Source organism: Catharus ustulatus, chromosome 3 (genome assembly GCF_009819885.2).
Source record: "Catharus ustulatus isolate bCatUst1 chromosome 3, bCatUst1.pri.v2, whole genome shotgun sequence".
NCBI lineage: Eukaryota > Metazoa > Chordata > Aves > Passeriformes > Turdidae > Catharus > Catharus ustulatus.
The window spans coordinates 104,022,616-104,049,721 of record NC_046223.1 but is presented as its reverse complement, the minus strand read 5'-3'; the positions used below and the strand labels follow the sequence as shown (position 1 = coordinate 104,049,721).

Here is a 27,106-nt window from a genome sequence, read left to right as displayed (position 1 = left end):
GAAATTTTGTCCATTGATGGCCTATGTTCTTAGTATTGCAAGAAGTGCCATTATATTTTGAGAAACAGATTTCTGGACGTGTTGGAACAGTTAGAAGCTGTGTCGAAGTTCTTTCCTTGCTTAAAGGGAAGGCCAAGACAATTACAAAATTTCCCACTTAGTGTTGCCTTGTCTGCCTCTCCCGCAGTCACAATTGTAAATGCAAGGGAAGAACTTTGTGAGGAATTTATTCTTTCTAATGTATCATGATAGGGTGGAGTTTTTTGTTAGACTGTGAAGATGGTGTCGTTTTTGAGGGAGATTGTGCTGGTTCAGTGACACAGAGTCACTGAAGAGTAAATTGACTTTGTTAAGGTTCTAATGAGTCTAACCTATGCAAATGAATTGGTAAGAGCACTTAGTCAAATGTGGTTGGGAATGGAAGGTGTGGATGGCCAAAGTAGAATGTGGTTCCTGACTTACTGTCAGCAAGGCATTAGATCAGCTGATCATACCTGATCTGCACCTTTTTTTTTCATGGAGGAAGAAAGACAATGAACACATGTCCATAGGTAAATAAAACCTGTGAAGTCATTGCACAGCATTAAGGCAATTTACCTATTTTTTTAGGTATGAAGACAATTTACCTCTCTTTTTACAGCAGGTATGCTGTAGAAGCTGCTGTGCTAGAATAAGGACAGACTCTTGGTAACTTGAATTATCTCTGGGTGATATTTTTGGGAAGGTGCTTGAAGTAAGTAATGATTGTAGGCTTTGAAAAGCAAGTCTCCTCTTGCCTTTTGGGCTTCATTTGATTAGTTGACTTCATGTGAAAATAGTGTGTTCTTGTACTTCAAGTTTCAGTGTATCTTTCTGACTTCACTTGTCTCAGTATTTAAAACCTGTAGGGAGTCTTATGAATAACAGATCCATAGCAATACTGATGAATTATTTGTTCTATGGATGTCAGAACGTGGTAGGAACATTGGTGGGAGCATCAGACTCTACTCTTAATGCCATGGCTGGTATATCACAGATGACCTGAGAAAGTGTCCCTTTTTAGTTCTGTCTTGTGAAGAAAAGAGCTATTCTGGTAATCTCATTTACAATTTTAAGGAGTAACTTTATTTGCTTGATGTTGTTTTTTTCCAACATTATGAGCAATATTGTCTCCTTCAAAAGTTGGTGGCTTCACTAAAAGCACTTACTGTGAGAGCAGACCTGTGACTGGTTAACTGACTGTAGTAGTTGTCAGGCCAGAGAATATGAGATTATTAAAAAAAAAAAAAAAAAAAAAAAAAACCCAAACCCCACTGTAAAGCCAAACTACTTAGAATTAGGAAAAGAAGTACTTATTATCTGATAACTACCAGGGCGGAAAGATTTAGTATCTCATTCCTAGAAGATGCGTGCAAGTTCCTGCAGCAGTTTCTGTTTAACACTGGGAAGATCTTAAAAGCAATGTTTCCTTTAACATGCTCTCTCAGGAGTAAAACTTCCAAATAGTTGATTTGGCAGCTTCCATAGCATAGTGAAAGGTAGGAAGACCAACTGTTCAGCCTCTCTGATTAATGAATGTGCCAAAAATGTCTGGATGTTCTGGAGTTAGGATAGGAGAAAAAGCCAATTCATTGTATAGTTCAGTGAAATTTATGAGTGTGTGGGCTTAAAACCAACTGCAGTGCTGTTGTCAGTAGTATGCCAAAAAGGGAGAATGTGCTATTTAGTCTCTCTTGGTCATGTCTGTACTCCACTGAGCCAATTGATGTCTTTAAAAGCACCAAATCTACACCATATGATGTAGGGTGAATGAAAGCATGAACTTATGAAGAATATATATGAGATTTATTTGGAGTTTATTCCCCAAACCAATTTAATTTAGAGAATCAAAGAATTTTATTCTGTCCATTAAATAGAATTATGAGATTAAGAGGGCATAATTGGAGTTGATTGTAGAGCATTGATAGGAAGAACAAAGATTACAAAAGAATGGCAGAATTCAAAATGACAAATTGTTTGGAACATGTTGGTTGCTAGGGAAATGCTGTGTATGGAAACGTAGCAGACAGAAACATAACAAGATACTGTGATCCCAAGGCTCCTTCCTAACACCAGCTCATCTCTTAGGCTGGCTGTTGTTGAAGGCCAACAGCATAGCAACAACAACAGAGAGCTGCAGCTGTCCACATTTACAAAATAGAAATAATACATCTGGGTTTTTAGAATTACCAGTTGCAATTGATTTAATGTTAACTGTTAATAAGGTACAATGAGGTGTTTTTTCTTCTCTTGACTTCCCAATGTATCTAGATGGAAACTTTCAAAGTTATTACATATTGAGATCTGTCTAATTCTTAAAATTAGAGAACAAAACATTGAAAACAATACTCTTAAAATGAATAGCAATTAATATTTCATATAATTGCATTAATTAAATTTGGCTATACAATTAGGGAGCTAATTATGTTTAAAATGCAATTGCACATTTCAATCACTGTCCACACCCTGGGGATCATATTTTTTTTACCTCCCTCATTAGACCTTCTGTAATCTTTCTACTGTTAAATGGTGTGATTGAAACTGAGAATATCTATGCATAGATGTGCATTTGCTTTCTCCTGCAATTATATCCTGTTAAAGGTTTTAAATGCATTATATTGTGCCATTTAATTAAAACAAACAAAATCAAGATTTTATTGTTATTATTTGTCTTTGCCAAATAATTATTTTTGTCTCCTGTAGGTAAATATGTACGTGAAGTCATTGAATCAGACATATAAAATATATTTCGTTTCAAGAAATGATAGTCTCAAAAATAATCTCTCTGTTGAAATGCTTGAAGTTTTACTTTTGGGGTTTTTTTCTTAGTGGGAATGGAGGAACCACCTTGGATTGTGAAGTCAAATCCCATCATATCACAAACACTCAGATTGTATAATGTTTTCCTTGAATATTTCAGATTTCATCTGAAAATTATTTGTTAGTTGTTCCCCATCTCCACTTAAAAGGCTGTTAAGAGTCACACTCCTCTGGTGCTTAGCTCAACTCTAGTTTACAATGTCTCTGTGATGTATTTATTCTTGTGTAAGCATTACTGTTTCAGAAATTCTCCTTGCTGCCTTTCACAGTCCTTGCTACAGTTTGCATTCACATACTAAAGTTGTGCACAATGTCTCCACCAACTCATTAATAATTTTACACAATACACTGTACGTAAAGATCTGTTGAAGACCTTAAATATATGCTATTTTTGTTGTAGTCACTCTTATTCAAATAATATGGCAGTGAATTATTTAGTTAGTACATGTTTGCTGCTTAGTAATGGTCTTAGTCAAAATGTGTAGAAGGTACCACAACTTAGATTTTTGACAGAAGATTTTACTTCTAAAATACAAAAGAACAGTGATAGGATGTATTTTCATGCTTTTTTGTTACAAACTCTATCACTGTGGTGTGGCATGATGCAGCCTTTCAGAGTTACTTCTTGTGAGACTGAAATTTTTGTCCATCTGCTGTCTCATGCAGCCACAGTAAATAATGCCTCTGCTTTCCCAAGCCTCTGAAACTGTATGGTTGAATGATATCCACATACTTAAGTTAGTCTTCTAGAAGGAAATCGGAAAGTCGAAACTTTCCAAATTCTAGTGAATAGTTTTCAAATCTGATTAATACTGTCTGTGAACATTTTGCGTATTTTTGATTCCTAAAATAAACCAGTGAAGATTGGGAAGGTTGAATCTTACTATATTTTGACATCTTGTTTATTGCTGAAGAGTTTATCACTGCCTGGTTTGAAATCTTCCAGGAACTTACTGTTTAAATCCAGAAACACAGATTTTGGAACCTGTTTTTACTCCCTGAGAAGAAAAGAGCAGCTATTCAGTCACTCCTGTAGAATTGGTCTCAGAAACCTTCTAACAAATACTTAACAATACTCATCTGGATGTGCATTCATTGTAGTTTAATTTAAATCTCTTGACATCTGACTGTGGAAGCTTCTAGACATCCTGGGCTTCTTTTAAGTTGTTGAACATGTTTAATACTAGTTAGGATTAGAGCAGGGTTTTTTTACTATCAGTGCTCTGCAGAGCTGGCAGACTATTGAGTGGTGTTTAAAAGTGTACAAGTGCTGTCTGGTGTTCCAAATTCAAGATATGGAGCATCTCTTGTGGGCTGGGAATAATACGTACACTGTCCTAGGGTTCATTAATTTTAGGAGAATTACAGACCAATGACAAGATTGTATTTTCTATGAAAGTGCCCAGGCATTAGGCATGGCCTTAAGAACTTTGCTATACATGCAAGATTTGTGGTGCCACAAGACTACAAGGTCAAACACCTTGTAGAATAGAATTCAAAGAACTGTGTTTTTTGAAAAAATATTTTTCTGTGAACATTTTTCTCTCCTATCTCTTGGTCAGTTTGGTCTCAGACTTGTCTCTGCTCAGTTGCGTGCTAGACCACTCATATTTTGTGTTTTTTATGTGTAAAGTTAATATATATTATAAGAAAAGTCGGATATTTTCTGTGTGTAAGAAAAATTTGATATTAGGTGGCACAGTACTGTCAGTACTTACCTGTCACTTAAGTTGCATGCAACTACCTGCCTCATAACATTTTCTTATTTATGCTGTGAATTTCAGTGTGTTTTTCTCTGTGAGGTGTGGTAAGATTTTACCTTTCCATTCCAAATTGGCAAGTATATAATTGACCTACACAAACTCCACAACTTTGTTTTGTTGTGATGGCTTAAACAGGGACTGTAGACAATGCTGAGGTGGTGCCAGTGCTGGATGGCAGCAGCTCCAAGGGATCCCAGGGGGGTCCCACTGGTGTTGCAACGTGGCCACTGTATGGAAAGTCATGAAGTGGGGTAGACAGGCCAGTTCCACTTGTCTCACCTTTTCCCTGGAGATGCAGTGCAGACCAACCCTGTCAGTTGTTGTTTGTACCTGGGCAGAGGAATGGTGGATTCCTGGAGCCTGGCATTCTGAAGTGCTTTTTAGCATCATCCTGGAGTGGCTGTTGCTTGACAGTGGAGCATTAAATTCTGGAGTTAAAAATGCAGTAGCAGTTAAATTCTGTGAAGAAGAAGAGCAGTTTTTGATTATGTTCTTGTCATTGTGGCTGATATTGTTTGCCTTGCCTATTTTTGAATTTTTTCCTAAGCTTTAAAAAGTGTTTCTTTTTAATGCACGAAACAGAGCTCCTAAATTGTCCTAGAATAGGTAGAATAAGTGGTTTCAGTGGGGTGGGAGAAGGGGAAATAAGAGTAATAAAACATACACGGATATCTCTGTAGGGTTTTCCTTTCTGTCAGTTAACACGTGAAATTTCAATAATGCTTGGACTTTCTATTTTTTCCTGGTATTCTGCCACCTCTTTTTTCCATTATCTCATTTCCCCCACTTTGTTTTCTACGATTTGATCATCCAACTCACTCCACAGATTATTGTGAATAATCAGGTTTTTTTGATTTATGTGTTTCATGGCACAGATTATGCCCATGAAGGAGGTTTTACTCTCAGTATCAGGTATTGAGTATAGGAGAGAATGTTGTCCTTAAATTTTATTACAAGAGAAGTTTTGTTTAGTTAGTAAGTAGCTTGGGAGGATTTTTTTTTTAATAAGAAGGGCAAACTGCTTCATATGAAACAAAGTTATATAGGTAAACTTAGGATTCTTTCACACCAGTCATGTTTTAATGGTCTGGTAATGAGGCACAGATAACTGATTTCTTAAGTGGCATGAAGGCTTTTAATAGATCTAGACTGCTTCTTTTTAATATAAAAGCTTGGCATTTAAATAAGTGGGTTTGGGCGAAATAAAATTATAAAAAAAAAAATCTGGATGGAGACAAAAGCTTTTGAAATGTTGTCAAGAAGTCAAACTGAATATTATGTATGTCCTTTATTCCTGGTGCAGACATGGGGATTTTGGTTAATTAAGTGGGTAAAATGTTTCTTGTTAGTGACATCTTGGGAATTTCCTTGGAAGCTCTTGGTAATTGGAATGAAATATGCAGCATGGTAAAAAAAGTGCCCTTTTTCATTTGGCATGTAATGGTTCTCAGTTAGGGCTGAGATCTTAGGAAGATAAATAATTTTTAATACGAAGACAATAGTGGTCTAGAATAAAATAAAATTCTATGGAGTGTTACAGGCAAGAATATGTTTGATAGAATGTTATGGTCTAGAACACAATTTTATGGGGTTTTTTGTGTGTAGTCTTCAAAAGAGAATTTTTGAATTAGAAGAAAGACACTTCTTAAATGAACAGCATTATCTCATACTGTTTCACACAATCACTTAAAAATAAACTATATGTTAAATAAATAATAAATCACTTCTACATGTTTCCATATTTGAATAGGATCTTAAAATGTTGCTGTTGTATCACAAGCATTCCTATACTTGACTGGAGTTTTTAACATAAATTTTTAGCAAACAAATCAGAAACTTCATTAAAAGTCCCACTATAGGATTTAACTGGTCACTTAACGTTCTAAAACATCAGCTGATTTACACTAGAGAGAGAAATGCAGTGTTAGATTTTTCCATGCTGCTAACTCACCTACTAAAATAAGAGTGCTGGAACAGCTGAGTGTGGCTGCATGAGTCAAGATGGAAAGGAATTTCAATCAGAACAGCGGGAGGGAAAAGTAAAGGGGGCTGACTTTTAACTTGGGAAAATGGAGGAAGTCTATATGGAAAAATACATTGATAGTGCTACCTAATATTGTGCATACAAATCCTTTGCCTCATCATGTAAATATGCAAGTATTTTTACTGTTTCCTATTATCTGTTAATACAGTCTGGGTTTATTCCTGAATAAAATACATGAAATGTATCTGTGGTATTATATTTAAAATAAATAGGTCAGAGTAGGATTTAACATGATTGCATGGTGAGCCTAACGAGTTCAAGATCCAGAAGCACTTTACAAATTAATTGGTATCTAGTGCTGTTAGTTTGTAATTTCTTCTATAATGTTTGGCTCTAAGCTTTTAATAAATTACTCAGACTGGGACCACTTGAAACAGTTAAACTTGAAACCTCCAGATTGGCTGATCTCAAATGACCTAAATTAAAACAACGCTTACATAATCTATAGTGCTCTTTGTTGGTAATGCAAGCAATAGGTTTAACTGTGTTCTCTAAGTGCTGTGGGATTAATTTGCTGTTCCATTACAGCACAGTAACCAAGAGCCTAATTGTAGGCTTTTTTTGTAAGAAAATGCAATGTTACAACTTTCCATAATATTCACAGGTTTTAGGACCTGCCCCAAAATGGTGTTCCTTCTTGGACAACTTGACTGAAGAACTGGAAGAGAATCCAGAAAGCACTGTTTATGACGATTACAAATTTGTTACCAGAAAAGACCTTGAAAATTTAGGTAAAACAGTTGTATACACTTTTTGGCTGACTTCTTTGTTCAGTTTTTGCACATTTACACATCTGATTTTTGTAATTTCAGTGTGATGTATGAAGGCTGTTATAAATCCACTGATGGTAGTGTCCTCTTGTTTTCTTGGTTATTAATATTCTGGACTGATGGCTCTAAGTTCTTTGATTCCCAACCAGTTCAACACTAGACACTTGTGTTTCTCAGGTTTTTATCCCAAGAAGGTGATTGATATTTGCTGATATAGTATCTCTGGGAATCTACTGTGTGTGCTTTTGTATGCCACGTGGAAGGTATAGGAACAGAAGTTGGTTTAGTTTTCAAAATATTTTTGGGGCACTCAGAATAGAATTTAGAACTCACAGCCAAAGGCTACCTATTCGAATGTAACAATTTTCAGAAAATACAAGTCATTCTAGGGCTAATGGTTTCAAGAAATTGGATTATTGGAAATTATATAGCCGAGAAGGTAAGCAACCTTCACCTGAGGCAGTTAATCCTTTTTCTGTCTGTTATGTGGTTTAATTGCAATGTTTTGCTCCAGTTTACTTAATTGACCTCTGACTGTGAGTGTTGGGTTTGACCCAAGACAAGTCTCCTTAACTAAAATGATCTCTATCACACTGCAAGATGTGGACTATGGACTTCGAAAAAATCCTCTGGAATTCTTTGTGAACTTCTATGGAGCATGATGCATGTGGGCATTTTAAAATGCTCAGTAACGTGTATTATGACAAGAAATATGGATTTGGTTGCTCTGAAGAAGCTTACGATTTTTTGTTCTCCAAAATGATTTGTATTCCCAGTTTTACTTAGCCTTGATGCCATGATTGTGACTGTTACATTGACGTTTTGCATTGCCAGTGTTTTTTTGTCTTAAGGAAGTAAACTGGCTAACCTGGAATAGAAGTTTTTTATATGTAAAAGTTCTTTGAAATTCTCTGGAACTTTTTCCGTAGGCCTTGCTCATCTCATTGGATCATCGTTGCTCAGAGCATATATGCATGGCTTCTTCATGGACATAAGACTTTATCATAAGGTAAACAAGGCTGAATCTTGTCAATTTTTATTTTTAACAATAAAATATGTGTGCTAGGGGTTTTCTTTGTCATTTTGTGTTTGTTTTTTTTGTTGTTATAGCTGGGGTTTTATTCCATCCAGATAATGGACTGTATTAATAGTATTTTCTTTTTATTTTCTCCTGCTTGTTCAAAGGCAAAAATGATGGCCAACCCCTTTGCCTATGAAGAATATAGAAGAGAGAAAATAAGGCAGAAGATAGAAGAGACACGTGCACAGAGAGTTCAACTGAAGGTAAATTCCAGAAATAAATAGTATACTTCTGGGAAAACTGTGCATAAAGAGTAATATATTCCTAAGTGTATCTAGAGATGTAGTGACTTAGGATTTGATTCTGTTTAACATTGGACACACAAAGTAATTTATAGAACTTCTTGAATGGAAACGTAAAATTCCTATACGTGTGATTTTTTGATACCAAACTAGAGGAGCAGCTCTCATCTCATTTGCCACTTGAGTAGATAATCCATTGGTAGAACTTTGCGTTTGCTACTTGTGTCATTAAATTACTTAAACCATTGAGACATGATACTCTGGAAAGAGATACATGAAAATTGTATTGTGTTCATAACTAGTAACTTGTAGATTGGATCTGTTTACCATAAAAGGAAAAAGAGTTGCTTTTGGAGTTCTAAACCTGATGGACAAGAAGTTAAAAATAATACAAAAGTTCTTAAATCTTCTCGAAGGGCACTTGCTTTACTAGTATGTAGCAATATTTGGAACCAGTTAAGGAGTTTTTCTGCAGTAGTTGTAAGAATATAAACTATGTAGGTTGCATGTGTAAAAGGCTAATTTATTAATTGCTTTCCTCTTTTTAGAAACTCCCAAAAGTTAATAAAGAACTTGCACTCAAACTGATTGAAGAAGAAGGAGAAGAGCAACAGTTTAGTAAAAAAAGAAAACAGAAGGTGAGCTCTTGTTTTGGTGAATTCTCTAGCTGGGAGCACAGAACTAGCAATGCTTACAGGATTCTTTATTTTTTCGTTGTTGCTGTTTGGCCAAACAGATTCAAAATACTGTTGTTTCTGTTTCTTATAAATAACTTATTCTGGTAGGTGGCTTTAAGATGGATTTGACTATAGCTGCAGCACAAAAAAGACCATATAGTAGCTAGAAGCTAAAAATGATAGAATACTCACTGTGAAGATAATAGAGATTTTGTAGGACTACAGAAGCTGATTAATGCAGCCTCAATACCACAGCTGTTCAAACAAGACCTGTTGTTTGCATGTTTTTGGTATTTTGGTGGTGACATGATAGATGTTGTCTATAGAATTTAAGATCCAATTGCCTTTTTTTGTACACACAGTTAAATATATTTTATAGAATTGCTAGAACAGTTTGCTTTGATGCAACAGGAGTTCTTCTAGATGTTAAAAGTAATCTATTTCTCTGCTAAGAGAAGTTTTAATTGAAGAAATGGGTAAATGTTTAATATCTAATGGGAGGGGAGGCTTTTTATAGGTAGCACTTCATAGGTACTCATTCTCACAGGAATATAGTGTTCATGAAAGGCAGGCTTTCATGAACAGCTGCATGTGATAAATAATGAAATCTCGTGTTAAGGTTAGTAGGAAGGATGAACTGCTGCTGAAAAGGTGGCGGTGAAACTGAAATGTAGACTTAAGCAAATGGTGCAATGAAAATTAGAGTTCAGTAACTGGGGACTGATTTGTCGTGGAGTACATGGTGATTGTGTTATTAAGTGGACTAAATAGAGTGTATATAAAAATATGCATTCAGGTTATTTTTCTGAAACAGTATTAGAGTCCTATGACAAACAGTTTATTTTAGGCTTTGGGATTTAATTTTTGGCTGTGTTTGAAATTTACTCTTCTTGTTTTCTGTATCCTTAGTCCCACCCTCCTTTTCTTCAGTAACAATGAAAACCTAATGCAGTAATGGGACTAATGTGCTGGTATAAGTTGAGCAATGTTAAAAATAAGTATTTTCTAATAAAAAGCTATGTATGCAATGATTTTTAAATGACAATAACTGATCTCCTCATAAGATGAATTAGTAGCTTGAACTGTTCTGAATTCACCAGTAGCATAATTTATACTGAGTTCATTTTACTTTGACATGAATTAAACTGCCTTTTCCATTCTGAATGTGAAAGTGTGAAGAAAAAGTGTTATAATATGTCTAACATTTCCTCTGAAGTATTTACAGTAAAATAATAGTAGCATTGCGTAAAGACATGTACCCTTATAATTTGTTTTACATGTTGTAGACACATCCCCATCAGGCAGTATATTTGCCTTGGAGGTACTGCTGATTAGTCAGTAGATATCAACATGTCTCCAGACTAGCTGGCTGAATGTATGAGAAACATTTATTTGAAAATATTAGTAATTGTGTATTTAAAGTGTCTGTACTGTGCATTAAAAAAACCTCTTGCTTACAGGTAGCTTAAAAGAATCTTTGTAAAAATACAATAAGCATAAATCTTGTTTTTTATTAAACCTGGAAGGATAAAGCAACTGGCATTTCATATGCTGGTTATTAATTTTGTTTAATTAAGAAAAAGTGTTACTTATTTTGTTAACATCTGTTTCAGAATTGTCTAACATGCTCATGCTTTGCTTCTGTTCCAGAATCTGCCCAGCCTTCTCAAAGATGATCGTTTTAAGGTCATGTTTGAGAATCCAGATTTCCAGGTGGATGAGCAGAGTGAAGAATTTAGGCTACTTAACCCCCTTGTTTCTAAAATAAGTGAGAAAAGAAAGAGGAAGCTAAAGATCTTAGAAGAATTGGAAGCACAAGGACAGGTAAAATATTTTCCATTCGGATTAAGAAAACTCCATAAGCTTTTTTACCCTGTTTCAAGCTTTCAGACTTTTCACCCTAGAAACATGAAGGCAATGCAAGAATGTCTTATTAGCTACAATAATTAAGTTATAATGTTAATCAACTTTTTTTTATGTAATATTGTTTTTGCACAAATGCAGGTTTGAAAAGCATAAAATATGTAGATGATAACAACCTTGTAATGTATTTTCAGCTTCATTTACTGTTACTGCTTTTGTTTAAAAATTTTAGTTCTCTTCAGCTGTATCTGTCTAAAAGCTGTCGTGTACTCTGATTGCAGGAATGATTTGGAAAGAAAATTAGTTGATGATTTCTTATTTTATGCTACTTTTGTCTGCAGGAAGAGGAGGAAGAACCAGAAGGAAAAGCAAGCGATGCAGAAAGTTCTGAGAGTTCAGATGATGAAAAAGGCTGGGTTGAAGAGGTCAGGAAACAGCGCAAGCTTTTACGCCAAGAGGAAAAACTAAAGCGGCAGGAAAGGCTCAAGGAGGATCAGCAAACATTACTAAAACCTCAGTTTTTTGAGATTAAAGAAGGAGAGGAATTCAGAAGCTTCAAAGACTCTGCCAAAAAACAGAAATTAATGAAGTAAGACTAATGTTCCTATTTTAATAGTGGGGGTGGATGATTCTCAAGTATTTCCCTACAGTGCAGGCCTATGATGTTTTGGCTTGGAAGCATTTACTGGAAAAGCTACATTTGGTGATCCAAGGGTATAACTTAAAGTGACATAGTCGTTGAAAGCTTTGTTTTATAGATAAACAAATACACAAGTAGGACAGAGACACAACACAAACGAAATGAGTAAGATACTACTGAGTCAGATTTGGGGATCCATTACTCAGTGTGGGTGAAGTGCTGTTCTCACAGGTAACAGTGATGTCTTGTGAGACTGGTTATATTTCTCCACCAATGTCAGTATGAGGTTAACAGGCTGGATGTTTTTCATCTGACTATCTAAAAGGATTTAGAATGCTACGTGAGTCATCATTGTATTGGGAATAGAATCAAAATGGATCCACATGGTAAAAGAAAAATTGTTTTGTCTTGGTGTTTTTATGGCATCTAGAAATTTTCAAAATCTGTTCTTATAATGTCATGACTTAGTATTTCTGTTTTTCTTTTTGCAATACAAAATGTCAGGGTAGGAGGGTGTTTTTTTAAGTGCAGATTTTTTTGTCTTGATTTTTTTTTTCTTCCTTAAATTGATGATCATCTGAAATAATGGGCACATGGATAAGCATGTCAAACTAAAGAAAGAGGACTTGGCTTTGAGGTGCTCAGTGGCTGCAAATCTCATTGATTTAGTTTTTTTCAGGTTTTTTTAAGAGGTGAGTTGAGCCCTTCAGAAGATGAGATTTAATAGCATTTTATTGTTTGGAGCACAGACACTCATTAGTCTTTTCAAGACAGTAGCTTCAAAGTTCTTGCGGCACAGCTGGGACAGAGCAGGATTTTGACTAATGTTGGAAATGGTTTGTTGGGCTAGATGGATCTCAATATAAACATTTTGTTTTTATTTAGAATGAAGTTATACAAAGGAAGAAAGTGAATAATATAATGGGGCTGTTTCTTTATGTCACTAATGACTACTCTGCAATATAGTTGTTTTATGATGGGAATTTTCAGGCCATACATAGAGAAACACTTGATAAAATTCAACCTTTTAATTAGGATCATCGTATAAAATAGATTTTTAAATATTAGCAAGACAGTGTTCCTGTGGTAGTCAGATGGTCTATGATTTCCATGTTGTACCTGTAAGACCTCTTTTAAGTAGAAGTAGTGGTATTTTATAAATAGGGATTTACAGCAGTTCAGCAGAACTAATTTTCCTTAGCTATTTTTTATCAACAAGTAATTTCACACAGGCATTTTTCTTTGTTCTTTTTATTGAATATACCCAATTATTCTGAACTTTTTCCTTTATTTCCATAAACTTTCTTCTGATTATTTTTCTTTTTTTCTTTGTGCCAGAAGATGAAGCAGCTTTTGTCAGTTTTTCTTCTTTGTCAGGAGAAAATTTGCTCTGGATACTCTGACAAAGTTTTATAGTATAGGTTAATTTTTTTTTTATGTTGTGATTAGGTTTATAGTTGTATTAGCGTAACTGGGAAGGGGCCTGAAACACTGGTCAAATGACACTGTATTCTCAGTGCAAGTGAAATACTTCATTAAAAGGCTGTATAGCTGCAGCCTACTCATATACTTTTTTGGTGCAAATTCAGCTGCTAAGCTCTAAAGCAAATTCTCAAGGACACTCAATTTGAAGAATAGAGATTTCATTTTGGTTAAAACATGAAAGGCTTAAATGTGACCAACAGTGTGGAAATTCAAGTAAATAAGCCAAGACAGTTGTAAGGAAGGAAAACATTTAGAAAAAAATAATGCAGGGTGACACAGGACAAAGTAAATTCTTTCATCTGGATTTAAAGGAGAAAAATAATTTCTTCACCCCAGGAAAAGCAAAAACAAATACCACAGACCTGTCATGTAGATGAAGAATGTGTGATGATATACATCATCCAAAGACTTTGTTTTAACAGAGTGCTTGTGAAGAAAGGAGAATCTGTCTTAAGATTTGCTGCTAATGGGTCCCCTCTCTGGTAGATGCGCAGATAGGATATAATGTAAAATGTAAAAAAAAAAAAAATGAGAGGAATTTGAGGACAGAATAGGATGACCAAAGAAATGAATGTGGTAGCATCACTTCCTTTGTTTTCTGAGTTGCTGTCATTGAATTAACTTACATGGGGTTTTTTTAGCTTTGCTTAAGCAATTAGCTCTATACTCACTGATCACTTTGTGTTCATCCAAGCATTGTTCTCAGTATGGAGTTTGGTGTTCCTCAGATTCTTAGGAATAATTTTAAAATCAACAGCTGTTGCATTATCTGTTTTATATAATGCATATCTGATACGATTTTGTAGTCGTAATGATGTAGCCTGTGTTAAGTAAGCATTTTTACATATTAGAATTTTATGAAGAAAATAAATGTTTAGTACTGGCCTTATTCAATGATAAGTAGTCAGCATAAAAGTAATTAATTCAAGTAACATACTGAAAACAGAAAAGACTGTAGTGGCATGTACAATCTGGTGAAGCTGGCATGTTTGTCTTTGATTTGATATATCCAAGTTACAGAATGATGGTCTGTGACCAATATAATTAAGTACCTTAATACCTTCACTATGTATTTAATGGCTAGATGTTCTTTTATTCTCTAATCATATAATGTTCTACCTGAGGAAACAGTTTATGACTTATATAAAACTGGGTGTTTCTTTTGACATGTTCCTGACTCAGCACGGCTCCAAGCCCAACTTTTAAAGCAGTGGTGCATACTATAAATTTCTTCCTAGACTAACAGTCTACACATTTCTCTGTGCAGGAGAGCTGCAAAATTTGATTCTATAAAACACCCTGTCTCAAATCCATCTACCTTTAGTTTTCCCCTTTTGTACTCTTACACTTGCATAACAAATCTGGAAATCCTTGCTTTCTTTCCCTACAACATAGGTTTCCTACCTAGTAACTTGAAAGGAAACCATGAAAAGAAAGGATTTTTATCTGTGTGCTAAGAGTTCTTTTGATTTATGTGATGTCCCTTTAAAGAGTATGTTAGTGAAGTTAAAAGATGTCAAAATCAAAAACTATAATAGTTGCATTTTATGAAAAGTATGATAGTTAAGGTATGTGTCTTTAGAGGTGGCCAAGAAAGCCAACAAAACTGTAATTAGTATTGCTAAAGAGGTATTCCTGTTTTACAGCAGGAAAAGTCCTGAAAAACTGTCTTCTTACAATGAGGAAAAAAAAATTGCATGGGTAATTTTTTTGTTTGGTTTTTACATTAGGGTAGGGAATTTGCTTCTCACAATGCTGTGAATGTATCCCTTGAATTAATTTGTTGAGAAAGATGTAAAAAAGACCCAACCCAAAAAAACCCCCAAAAAAACAGCTGTTGTTTGTATATCGGTATGTACAATTCACTATAACTTGAGGTCTGCACATTTTCAGATATATAGAGCCATACTTATGTTTTTTCAGTAAGATTACAACCCCACAGCATGTTGCTAGTATCTACTAATTTTAATTTTTCCCCTGACTGAAGCAGTGTCTAGGCAGTCATGCTAAATAATTGCTGGGTAGTAGCCATATTTCCCCAGTTCACTTTCAAAGGGGAGAAAAATGGGACTTCACTTGAATGTAGAAATCCCACCACAATGTTGGTGACTGATCTGCTGCCACAGTTAGCTCTAAGGCTTAGCTTGTCTTTCCGATTCACACAGATGGAACAAGTTTTTACATGTACTCAATGAAAAATATACTACAGAAAAAATACAATCAAAGTACCTAGTCATGAGAAATAAAGTAGTTCTTGACACTGATTTTTCATTGTTAATCTGAAAAGTCTTTGTTACATAAAATGGCTCATTAACCAAAATTCAGTGGACTTCAGAGACTTCATGCATAGGACACAGCCATGAATTCTTCATACACAATAAATGCCATTGACTTTGGTGGCTGATATTTTTTTATATATATCATCTTTATTTTTATGATGATTTATTTTCCACTTTTAAAATTGTACAGAAAATGTCTCTTGGCCCTCTTCAGAGAGAGAGCTAATGAGGTATTAATAGCATCTCAAATTGCAGAAATTATTTTTTTACAGTTAGGAGAATGTTTTCTAAGGACACGCAGAGTGAGTTTGATCGTACAAGCCATGTCATATTCTCAGATGGTGCTACTTAACTCCTAGGACCTACATTGTAGGAGAAGGGTGAGCCATGTTAGGATTCACAGGTGCCTTTAGGGAGGCTGGCTGAAGCCAGCACTGTCCCTACTTCCCTCTGAGCTGGAGGCTGTGTGGGAACAAGGCATTTTTCCACTCCTCAGCTGTTGCAGTTTGCAGCCCACCTTAACTGAATTCAGCAACCATCATATGAAATACCAACTCACAACCTGGAGCAGCTGAGGCAAGTCCATGTGTCTTGCTTTTGCAGGGCAGTAACTCCCAGTGAAGGAACTGAAAACAGTGTCAGTTTTGACCACAGCACCTACCCCTTCTCCACAGAAATTGGAGTTTGGTGCCTGAGGGACAGACTCTACACCAGTTTGCTTACAGAAGCTCAGTGATAAGCACTGTGCTTGAAGGCATATGCTTCCTGTCTGGACCCAGGGTCTGTCTTTATCACATTCTCTTGTTTATATTGTTCTTTTATTCAGAAAACTACTTAGACTGTTGTGGGCACAATGTCCAAGCAGATATTTGTGTTTGGATTAAGTAGTGAAGTGATTAGTTCAGAGATTAATTCATTCTGGTGTGTAGTCAAGCTTACTTCCTGCCCTCAAAAGTGTTTCCAATTCAGAAGTTATATGATTTCAAGGAAATGGAATATATCTAGCCTTACTTTTTTATTTGTGGAGTTAAGTATCATCAACATTTTTGGACATTTCATAGAAAACTATAGCACTAGAAGGGTGTGGTTTCTTTCTCAATTAGAATCATGTTACTTTTTCAGAAGCAAAAACAATTAATTTTACAGAAATTTTAAAAGTGTTTCTACTGAAAGCAGTATCTGGAGGAAATGCTTTGAATTTATCTTTCTGTTTCCTTAATGTTTATTTTTTTAGCTATGATATTTCAGGTTTTCAGAGAAATTGAGATTAGTTTTGACTGCCTTCTCAACTTTTATTATAGTGAAAAGATGGCAAAAATAGGGACTAATGTTAGTTTTTCTCTGCAGGAAAACTCTTGAAGATCGTTTAAAGCTTGAAGAAAAACTTGGCACACTCAATGTGTCTGATACCACAGTAGGCAGCAAACAGGCAACATTCAAATTAAAGAAGGTGAGCTATATATATATATAATTTTTAAGATAATGCACAAGTAACTTTAGTTTTTGCATGAAAGAACAGGAACTTAAAACCGTCAAGCAAATGTCCCTCTTCATTTCTTTATAAGCTGCCAACTCCTCAGGTTCTTGCCAAGAGAATGAAAGCCTCCGGTAGTACTCTGTGTTTATCCTGTATAACTCAGGCAACACTCATAAAGTCTTATGTTCTGGTGGAAAACAATGCCTTGCATCTTTTAATAGTTATTTGCAGAGGTACCACCAGAAGCTTGTGGCCGTGCCTGACTTCAGTGCCAGCGCTGATCAGATCTCAGTCAGCAGATCCACATGCAATTCAGAGTGCTTCAGTTTAGGCTTTCTCTTGGTTTAGTGTATTGAGTGACCTCAGCATGATAGAAGCAGAGCTCCAAACCACCTTTGTTATTGACCTTATGTAACACAGGTCACAGGAAAGAGCTCTGGTCCTATACTGGCTGTCACATTCCATATGGAGTGTGTAGTTGACTGCTACCTATTTACCTTTCCCAAGGGTTTTGATTTTCCATTCTAAAGAATTTTGTAGATTGCATGCAGGTGATTGCTTTATAGTGTGGGGACAGTTAAATAAATGCCTATGTGCATCTGCTACTGCTGCAGTACACTTAGGGATTTTTTTTACTAGAAAATTGCTTTAGAACTAAAGAGAGGATTCAATTTAAAACCAGATGACCCATATGAATTGATACTTGACCTGACAAAATTTATTTTGGTTAAAATTGGTTTTCCTTGGGTAAATATCTTTGCTATAACACATTTCTCCTTACCACTGGTCAAATAGTGTTCTCACTGGTAAAACACTGTAATAAAAATGGCTAAGTAGTTATATAATTGTCACATTGGATATGCCTGAGGGGGAAAAAAAACCCCAGATTTGTTGACTGTTTCTACCTTACTTACTTTACTGATTATTATCTGTTTGCAGATGTCTTTTGTAATCTGTTTTTTTATTCCTATATTCCTGGAATTTAAAATGTGGTGACTGTGGATTAAGTTGCAAATTCCTCTGCAGTGCCATGTAGGGTAACCTTTCTGGTGATTTTGCCAACTCTGTAACTGATGGTATCTTGTAGCTTATTAAATGGGCTTTGCAGGGATTCAGAGCACAGTCTTCTTTACAGTAGCTTTAACTTAAGTGCAAAACCACAAGGTTTCTTGCAGTTGGTGGTGCACACTAAACTGTCACCTTTTACTGACAAAGACTTGGGAGCAAGTAGACCTTGCAGGAAGAAGACAGACAGAGCAGTGGTTTAGAATGCCAATTTTACTTGATTCCATCAGATAAAATACAGATTTGAGGGTTTTCTTTAATTATGGTGCTTCTAACATTTATGGATATTTTCTCCTATCAAGAGAGCAACAAAGTAAGAGTTACAAGTCTTCTCTCAAATAAACAGACCCTGTGATATCTTCTGAAGTCCCAAGAAATGAAGCAGGGAGAACTAGGAGGAAGTCACACTATGCAGTCTTGGCACTCCTTTTCAGAGGATGAAGATTTTGAGTTGACAAGCCAAAAAAGGGATTTTAGTGTAACTTGAAGCATCAGCTTCCGCTCTGTGATGCCCTTTCCTCAAAGGGCAGGTGTCTTTAGGAGTTGATGGAAAGATTTAGTAGGGGAGTGAATTGTCCTTCCATAGGGTCGGTGTCACTTCAACTCCTAAGTCAGTGGACCTGAGGCTAGACTTGGCTCCTGCAGGTTTGGTGTGTTGGCAGCCTCCTGATCCCCAGCTACCACTGACAGATCCAGAGATGAAACTGCTTGTAATAGATATTTCACGGTTTAGTTTTCAGAGAATTTGAAATTGGTTCCTGCAATGTGTCAGTTTATTTTTCAATTTCAATGTGCTTTATCATAGCAAACAGAGCTAACAAAATAGCAGGAGTTTTAAATACCAAAGCACTTACACTACTAGGACAGTATGAAAGACATTTAAAAACCCCAAACCTTGACATTTCTAATGCAAATCCAGGTCATTCAATTTCAGTACACTATGAGTAACTGTCAATATGAACTTAAGTAAGATTCATTAAGATTCTTTCAGAAGAGGTCTTGAGACAGAGAGAAGCTACCTGTATTTTCAAATAGTGGGTTTCTTGTTGCTCTACTTGCTGTGAAAATGGGAATCCATAAATTTCATCAAAGTCTAAAGACCAGCAGGTTTTTCTGCCTTAATACCAGTATGGGCCAATTGCTACATTTGGTAAATGGGTTTGTATCTCACCTCCTGTCAAAATGCTGTCCGTGCAAGCAAACCTCTAACTCAGCTTAAATGGTGTGTGAATGGGAGACTGGGGGAGCTGAGCTGACATGAATGCTGTTGGTTACAGAATGGGATGCAGTGGGGATGCAGCTGCATTCACAGTGGTAATTCTGTCACACTGTTGGTGCAGTTTTCCTGGGCTGCTTGAAATTGCTCAAGTTGCTGGGCTACTTTTTGCCATAGACAGTTGCCTGAGCTTGGCTAGTTCAAGTCTGCTAATTCCATTTTATGCTTAGTTTAAAGACAAGCTTTAGTCTTCCAAAGAAAATAGTAGTTTGTGGCTCTAAGAACCATTTCATCTACACGGTACATCAAAACATCTTCCAGCATGTTTTTGATTAAGAGAAGCCTTAATAGAGCATGTGCCATAGGAGCAGAGATTTGGAATTACTTTCACATAGGAAGTCTTTTTAGAATAGCATACAGCATATCAAACACTTTCAAGAGCTCCTAAGAACACATTTTAGGAAATGTGTATGTTCAGCAAATTAAACTAATTGTTCTGTCTTGTAAAAATTAAATTGTGCAGTATTAAGCCTGACAGATTTCAAGAAGCATTAGGACAGTACTCATGGGTACATAGTGTGAGTCTGGCCAAGGAGGCTCCTGTAGGGCCAGGGGTTGGATTCAGTGATACCTGTGGGTCCCTTCCAACTCAGTTTTTTCTATTCTGTGATTCTGTGATTAAACTTGAAAACACTAGTTAATGAAAGTAGCCAAAAATTGGGATCAGTGTTCTTAAAGGTATTTGCACATAAATTCTGGAGTGTATTTTTAAGCATTGTTTTTTTATCTGAAATACATTATTCACTGTTTTTTAATATCTTTATGTTAAACATTAGCTCTGAAAGACTTGGAAAGATAATGCCTAAGGATATCTAGAATTAACGGTAACAATCTGACACAACATAGCATGGGGCAACTAATGGTAGCATTTTCAGATTTGCTTAATGGAATTCTAATTTGATATATTGATACTGGGACAATGAAGTGATGTGTAAATTTACAGGAACCTGAGTCTATTTTTGTTTTAATATTCCAGTCAGAACAGCAAAGGAAACAGCAGGAAGCTGAGAAATTACATCGTCAAGAGAGGAAAACTCTTCGGCGCTCTGCCAGTCATCTCAAGAGCAGACGTGGAAGAGGACGACTATTTCATTGATTTCTGTTATTTTTTTAAGAGACTTTTTACCTCATTTTTCATTTGAAAAAGGGTTTTTTTCAAATTGGGACATAGTACCAATGGATTTGTATTTTGATTCATTGGTGAACACAAATCCAGAACTTCCTTAGCCTTGTGTTAATTAATGAAAAGTTTGTGAAAGTTGAAGTACTGACCAAAGGACACTATGAATATGGTCCATTGTGAACTGTATTTGTTCAGAAATCACCAGCAACTGGTTATTGTGTAACCCTGGATGTTTTCTGTATAAGAATTTATGTATACAACGAGGCTGCCTGTCTTTTATTTAACTTAAGAGCTGCGAGTTTCAGTTTCTGAAATCTTTGTGACTGCTTAGATAAAAGATCAAGGGTAAGTTATTTTGTCTAAAAGCTTATCTTTACAAGGGCACAACAAATTTTTCTGATTCTTGAAGGATGACACATAATTCTGGTTTTCGGAAACTGAATTGGGCTTTATATTCTTGGGTTATCTTTAGTAGCAAATGGTACAAATGGTTGTTAGGAGGTCAACTGAGAATGCCTGATTTGGGTTCCTCTGAGACATTCTGTAAGGAAACCTCTCTTGCCACACTGGTGTACAAAGGGGAAACTCAGAAGGGCTAACTTAATTTTAACTTGGATTTTGTAAATACAAAACCTGATCCTGATGTTTCTTTTTTGGAAAGCCAGCCATTGTTCAACACAGATCAAGTGTTATATGTTCATATAACAAGCACTCTAAGGCCATGCCAGCAGTCTCCCATACTTCAAATACGGACTTCAGTTAACCAAGTTAAAAAACCCTTTGAACGTAAGAAGGTCACTATTTAGCAAATAAATTAATTTTTACCTTTGATCCTAAAGGAATCTTTTTATTGGTTTTTACAAGCCTTTATAAATCGCCTTTTTCCTAGATAAAAACTGAATTTTTTAAGTGACTTTTTAGGTTCTTAATTGTTTTGCTTTATAAACCAGGGAGGTATTAATCTGGTCAAGTCTCTTAGACTGTATTTATAGACTCTTTGCAATTACTTTATTAAAAGCCTTGGTTTCTCATAGCCTGATTTTTTTTGTTTGTTTTGTTGTTGGATGCTAGAAAAATAAGCCACATAGGTAATTTTTTTGCTTTATTTCCTTCTGGTTTTAATTATATTGCTGCCTTTAGTTTAAAAAGGCCCTTTCACCTGATATTTTTATCCTTAAAAACTTTCATTGTAGTCTCTGCCCTTGCATTCAACTAAAGAATGAGTCTCTCAATAGTTTTTTATCTCTTGCTGTCAAATTTCTGCATTTTCCATAAGCTTCTCGTGCTTTGTGTTTAGCACAGAACTATTCAGTTTTCCACTGTCAGTCTCACCCATGCTGCATCATTATTACTTCTCCTTAGGCACTGAGGAAGTGTGAGTGCAGTTGTGGTTGCTTTGGGTTATGTCCCACTCTTTGGAGTGTTGTCCTTGACATTCAAGACTTTGAAATCCAAAAGCAAGTTAAAATTTGTACTGGTGCAACATCTTCCCCCTGGAACATTATGTTATCTCCAAGAAACTGTCTGTGTGTGATTCTGGTATGCTCACATCATACATGGGGCTGTAGGAGTGTGGAAAGGTTAACAGTGGAAACTGGCCTGGTATTGTGGTTGTTACAGGGAGAGTTGAGGACTGAGTGGACAGCTGGCATTATAAGAGCAGGAATTTGGCAAAGTTTGCTCCTTCTCATGGTGGTCCTAGATCCCATTATATTTGGTCTAGAGCTGCACTTATGGTTGAAGGCAGCTGTATTTCAGCAATGATTTTTGTGGGCTGTCAAGAGCAGTAAAAACTAAACGTGGTTGATCTATCTGCAGGGTAGTAATGCATTGAGTTTGAAATGGTTGACTTTCAGCTTAAAATGAGTGTATTTCTTATGTTTTTTGATTCTTTTGACTGGCTGGTTTAAGTCAGTGTTTTGCTTTTCATGCACTTACATTCATAATGTAAGTATTGGGATAGTATTGATCATGTGGTCAGGTTGAAGTCTATATGATTAAAGAAGTATCTTTGTACTGTCAGAAGGTACGCAAACTGCCCTTAGCATGCCATTTATTTCACCTCAAAGAAAGTTGGGATACACTTCAAAACACCCCGTTGTCCTGCTGGCAGTGCTCTTCCTGATGCACTCCAGGACACCACTGGCCTTCTTGGCCACAAGGGCACTGCCAGCTCGTGGACAGCTTGTTGTCCACCAGCACCCCCAGGTCTTTCTCTGCAGAGCTATATCCCAGCAGGTCAGCCCCAGCCTGTGCAGGTGCCTGGGGTTATTCCTTCCCACATGCAGACCCTCCATTTGTCTTGTTAAATTTGAAACTGTTCTCCCTGCCCCTCTCTCCAACCTGTTTGGGTCCTTCTGAAGGGCTGCACGGCCCTCTGGGGTGCTGGCCACTCCTCACAGCTTTGTGTCATCAGGGAACTTGCTGAGGAGGCTTCTGCCCCTTCACCCAGGTCATTGATGAATAAGTCAAACAATATTGACCCTTGGGGGACACCACAGTGACAGACTGCAGCTAGACCCTGTGCCACTGATTGTGACCCTCTGGGATCTGCCATTCAGCCAGTTCTCAATCCACCTCACTGTCGACATAGGGACCTGACATGAAGTGTGTTGAGATTGTTGGGATTGATTAAGCAGATTAACAGCAGGTTAAAGCTGTTTCTGAACAGCTGTCTGGGGAAGATTGCAAGTAGGAACTAGCGTATTAATACAACTGCAAATGAATTAACTTCATCATGCTACCAAAGCAGGCATTTTTTAAGTGTCAGCCTGGGTTTCATTAATGTTTTTTCAGTCAGCAATCACTTCATTTTCCATACTGCAGGAATCAGTATTTATCAGTATTTATTTACCCAGAACTGCATTTCCTAGAAGCTGAGCAGCTACTGGGATCCTTTGTGACATTTAAGATTCATACTCTTAAGGTAAGTGTGATCAGATGCTGTAGCCTCGTGGAAACCCTGATTGTTTCATATGTGTGAGAACTTAGTGGTGAGAATCAGTTTAAAAAACTCACTATAAATAAATGTACAGATAGTGGTTAAATGTGAGTGAAATGCTGGTGAGATAAAGGAATGACCTAGGTCTGATGTGTCATCTGTTACTTCAGTACTTTTTTACTCCACAGGTAATATGATTTATATCAGTTAGACTATTAGTCATTCAACAAACATTGAACCAAAACTAATTATCTAATGTTCTTTCCAAAAATTCTATTACCAAGCCAAGAATCATTCTGTGTTTTTGTGGCTGGTATAATTGTTTGAAATTAAGAGCATCTACCAATTTAAACAGAACAGTGAAAAAATTTACTGTACCCCACACTGCTGGTATTTAATATCTAACCAAAAACCCATGATTTTAAAACATTACCCTGCATACGTAGCAAGTGTGTGTAAAATGTATATGCACATTTTTACACTCATGGGATTTATGTGAAGAGCTTAAAGCGGGTTTGAGATGTCAAGCTTCAAGGAGGTTTTGTGAGAAAGGATGGAACAGTTTTCAGATTACTCCATCTTGTTTTTCAGCAGCCTTTTATATTTGTATTCTTCATGTTTCCAGGTTTGAAAATATGGAATATAATTTAATTCCAGGAAGAAAGAACCATATTTCAGATGCAGGAATACAGTGAAGCAGTGCAGTTTCTTACCTGGGTTGTGCAATGTCCACGAAGAGACTTGTGATGTTGGAATGAACATCTGCAGGTATAGATGTCTCTACCTTCAGGTGTAGTGGAGCCTTCCCTGAGGAAGAGGAATGATATAATGAACTTCAGAGGACCTCTCCATCCTGATTACTCTATGAATGTTGTAGGGCATAAAGAAGAAACATCTATCATTAATTGACTGGAGTAATTTCCCCCCTTTGTCTCATCCTTCCACTGAATCACTCACTAGTTTTATCTTTTTATCTCTTTTTTACAGATTAAGTACTTCTTTTGGCATGTGTCCATAGCTAATATATTTTGTCTGATCTTGAGAAGTATGGGGATTTTAAACTGAAGGAAAGCTCATAAATCTATTAATGAATTTTACCTCTTGATCATTATCTCTGTATTTCAAAGCCCATTTTACTCAACAACTGACTCTTTGTGTTGAACATGAACTAGTCCTGTCACCAAAATGAGCAGTTTATTGTAAAATCTACAGAGAATAATCAGATTTAGCACCACTTATAGTTTATGCAACTGGAAGAAAAGGAATTCCTGAATTTTAAAGGATCTCTAGGTCATAGAATCATACATTCATTTGGGGTGGAAGACACCTTAAAGATGATCTAGTTCTTGCCATGGGCAGAGAACCTTCCACTAGACCAGGTTGCTCAGAGCTCCATCCAGCCTGTCCCTGAACACTGTCAGTGATGGGCACTCCACATATGCTCTGGGCAACCTGTGCTGGTGCCTCATCACCCTCACAGTAAGGAATTTCTTCCTATATCTAACCTAAACCCTTTCAGCTGAAGGCCATTCTCCCTTGTCCTGTCTCCACACTCACTACATGCCCATGTGCAAAGTCTCTCTGCAGCTCTCTTGAAGGCCCCCTTTAGCTATTGAAAAGTGCTCTGAAGTCACCCCAACTCTTCTCTCTCCAGGCTGAACAACCCCAATTCTCAGCCTGTCTTCACAAGAGATGTTCCAGCTCTGTGATCAAATTAGTGGCTCTTCTCTGTTTTTCAATTTGACGCAGATCTTTCATCCACATGGCCCTAGTTGCAAATTTCTGTTAAGTGACAGGTTACTTTGTGTTTGTACTGTAAGTGACATTTCCATCCAAAATACTTGTGAGTATCCCCTGGTACAGACTGGTTTGCACTCATGTATCAGCAGACCTAAAAAAGGTGGCTTTTTGTATGAGTGAATTAAAATCACGATGACCAAGCCATCAATATTAGTGTAAATTCAGAAATGTGTTTGCCTGTTGCTGTTTTCCAGGATCTCCATCTTCTGGTCTTTGCTTAGTGTTTTAGATTATGGAGCATATTGAAAAAGAGAAGATTCACCCTGAGCATGTTCAGAAAGGAGCAATTTTGATCTTACTCTTTGAAAAGGATTGGGTGCTGCACTTCCTTTGACAGCTATATTTAATAAGAGTTGAAGGACAATAATGTTGCCATAAGTTGAAATGCTCTCATTCAGTGGGGTTATGCTGAGATTTGGGTCAGCTTACCTATGCAGGCAAGGCCTTGTTCCCAGTTAATTCTTCATTGAGTGGGGACAAAAGCAAAAAATCCATTTCCTCATTAAAGAGAAAACTAGGCAGTTAAAATGGGAAATACCAGCCCAGCCCTAATCAGAATTTATACTCCCAATTCCTGGAACCACCCTTCCCTTCCCTACAGCAGTTTCTGACAAAGCTGCTCTCTCTCTTATTATCTTGTTTGAACATCTGGCTCTTTATTCTGGAGTGCCTCTCTCTACACTCCACTTTTTTCTGTTAATATCAGGATCTCTGGTACAAATTTGTACAGATAGAACACAGATTTGAGAATGAGCACTAAAATGGTAATAGTAAGACTGGCTGTGTATGGGCACATCTTGAGCAGGAAGAATTTGTGTGAGTCTGGAGATCCAGTGAGCTGTGGCACCAGAGAGGATTCAAAGAGCTGGTGCACACTCCTGTGTGTTACTGGCAGTATGCAGCACAGTGTTGCTTTTGCCCCAAAATCCACTTCTGCTCTGTGTGTATCTGTACTGCTAGCTCTCCTTCAGTAGGTCTAGGTGTTTTGACTGGGATTGGTGTGTTTCATATTTTTTTAAAGAATTTTACCCACAGCATTGTATAATTGCAATGTAGAGTTGTATACCTGCAGTTACAATATGTACAATTACACAAAATATGTAGCATTCAAAAGCATCCAAATTATATATTTTCTGATTTCAATCACAGATATTATGTCCTTTCCATTTACCAGCTTTTCTTCTGTAAATGCATTTCTTCTGTTGCTTAACCTTTATAGTATTGCCATAATATGGAGCGCATACAGCGTGGGTCATAAAAGACCACATGCCTACCTGTGAGGATTTAATCATCTTATGCAAGTGACAGTATTGTGAAAAGTAATTATCTTGTATGCTGGGGTTCTGCTGATATTCTTGTAAACTGAATCAAAGGGGAAGTTTCATCATAGGTACTTTTTCTCTTTTCCCAGATGTAAACTGTAGATTGCCCAATGGGACTATGACACTGTTGCTCTGAAAATGAGGCAATATTTTAAACAGATCTCCACAGCAAAGAAGTATCTTCTATCAGAGATATTTTAGACAGGTTTCAACAAATCACTTTTGCACAATGTCATGGTAACTGCATTGCTGCAATTTAAGTATCACTAGAAGAAGAGTGTGTAGATGATCATTCTCCAGTTCTTAGGATGGGGCCTGACACTGTTCAGTTTACAAGTACAGACACAACCAGGAGCATTGTGTAACATCTCACATGTGCCTGTAGTTGGGGACTGGTGTCACTCATCTGCAACTTAACCA

General features: G+C 36.6%; 1 protein-coding gene across 1 annotated transcript in view; it reads left to right on the top strand.

Annotated features, from left to right (window-relative positions):
• Positions 1 to 21,662, top strand: part of NOL10 (nucleolar protein 10) — a 50,851-nt gene extending 29,189 nt beyond the window's left edge. The window contains exons 14-21 of the mRNA XM_033055936.1: positions 7,250 to 7,376; positions 8,345 to 8,424; positions 8,601 to 8,699; positions 9,287 to 9,376; positions 11,066 to 11,239; positions 11,620 to 11,867; positions 17,030 to 17,132; positions 20,477 to 21,662. Of these exons, the coding sequence (XP_032911827.1) occupies positions 7,250 to 7,376; positions 8,345 to 8,424; positions 8,601 to 8,699; positions 9,287 to 9,376; positions 11,066 to 11,239; positions 11,620 to 11,867; positions 17,030 to 17,132; positions 20,477 to 20,596 (1,041 nt within the window). The 3' untranslated portion in view covers positions 20,597 to 21,662. The remainder of the gene's footprint in view (positions 1 to 7,249; positions 7,377 to 8,344; positions 8,425 to 8,600; positions 8,700 to 9,286; positions 9,377 to 11,065; positions 11,240 to 11,619; positions 11,868 to 17,029; positions 17,133 to 20,476) is intronic.
• The last annotated feature ends 5,444 nt before the right edge of the window (positions 21,663 to 27,106 follow it).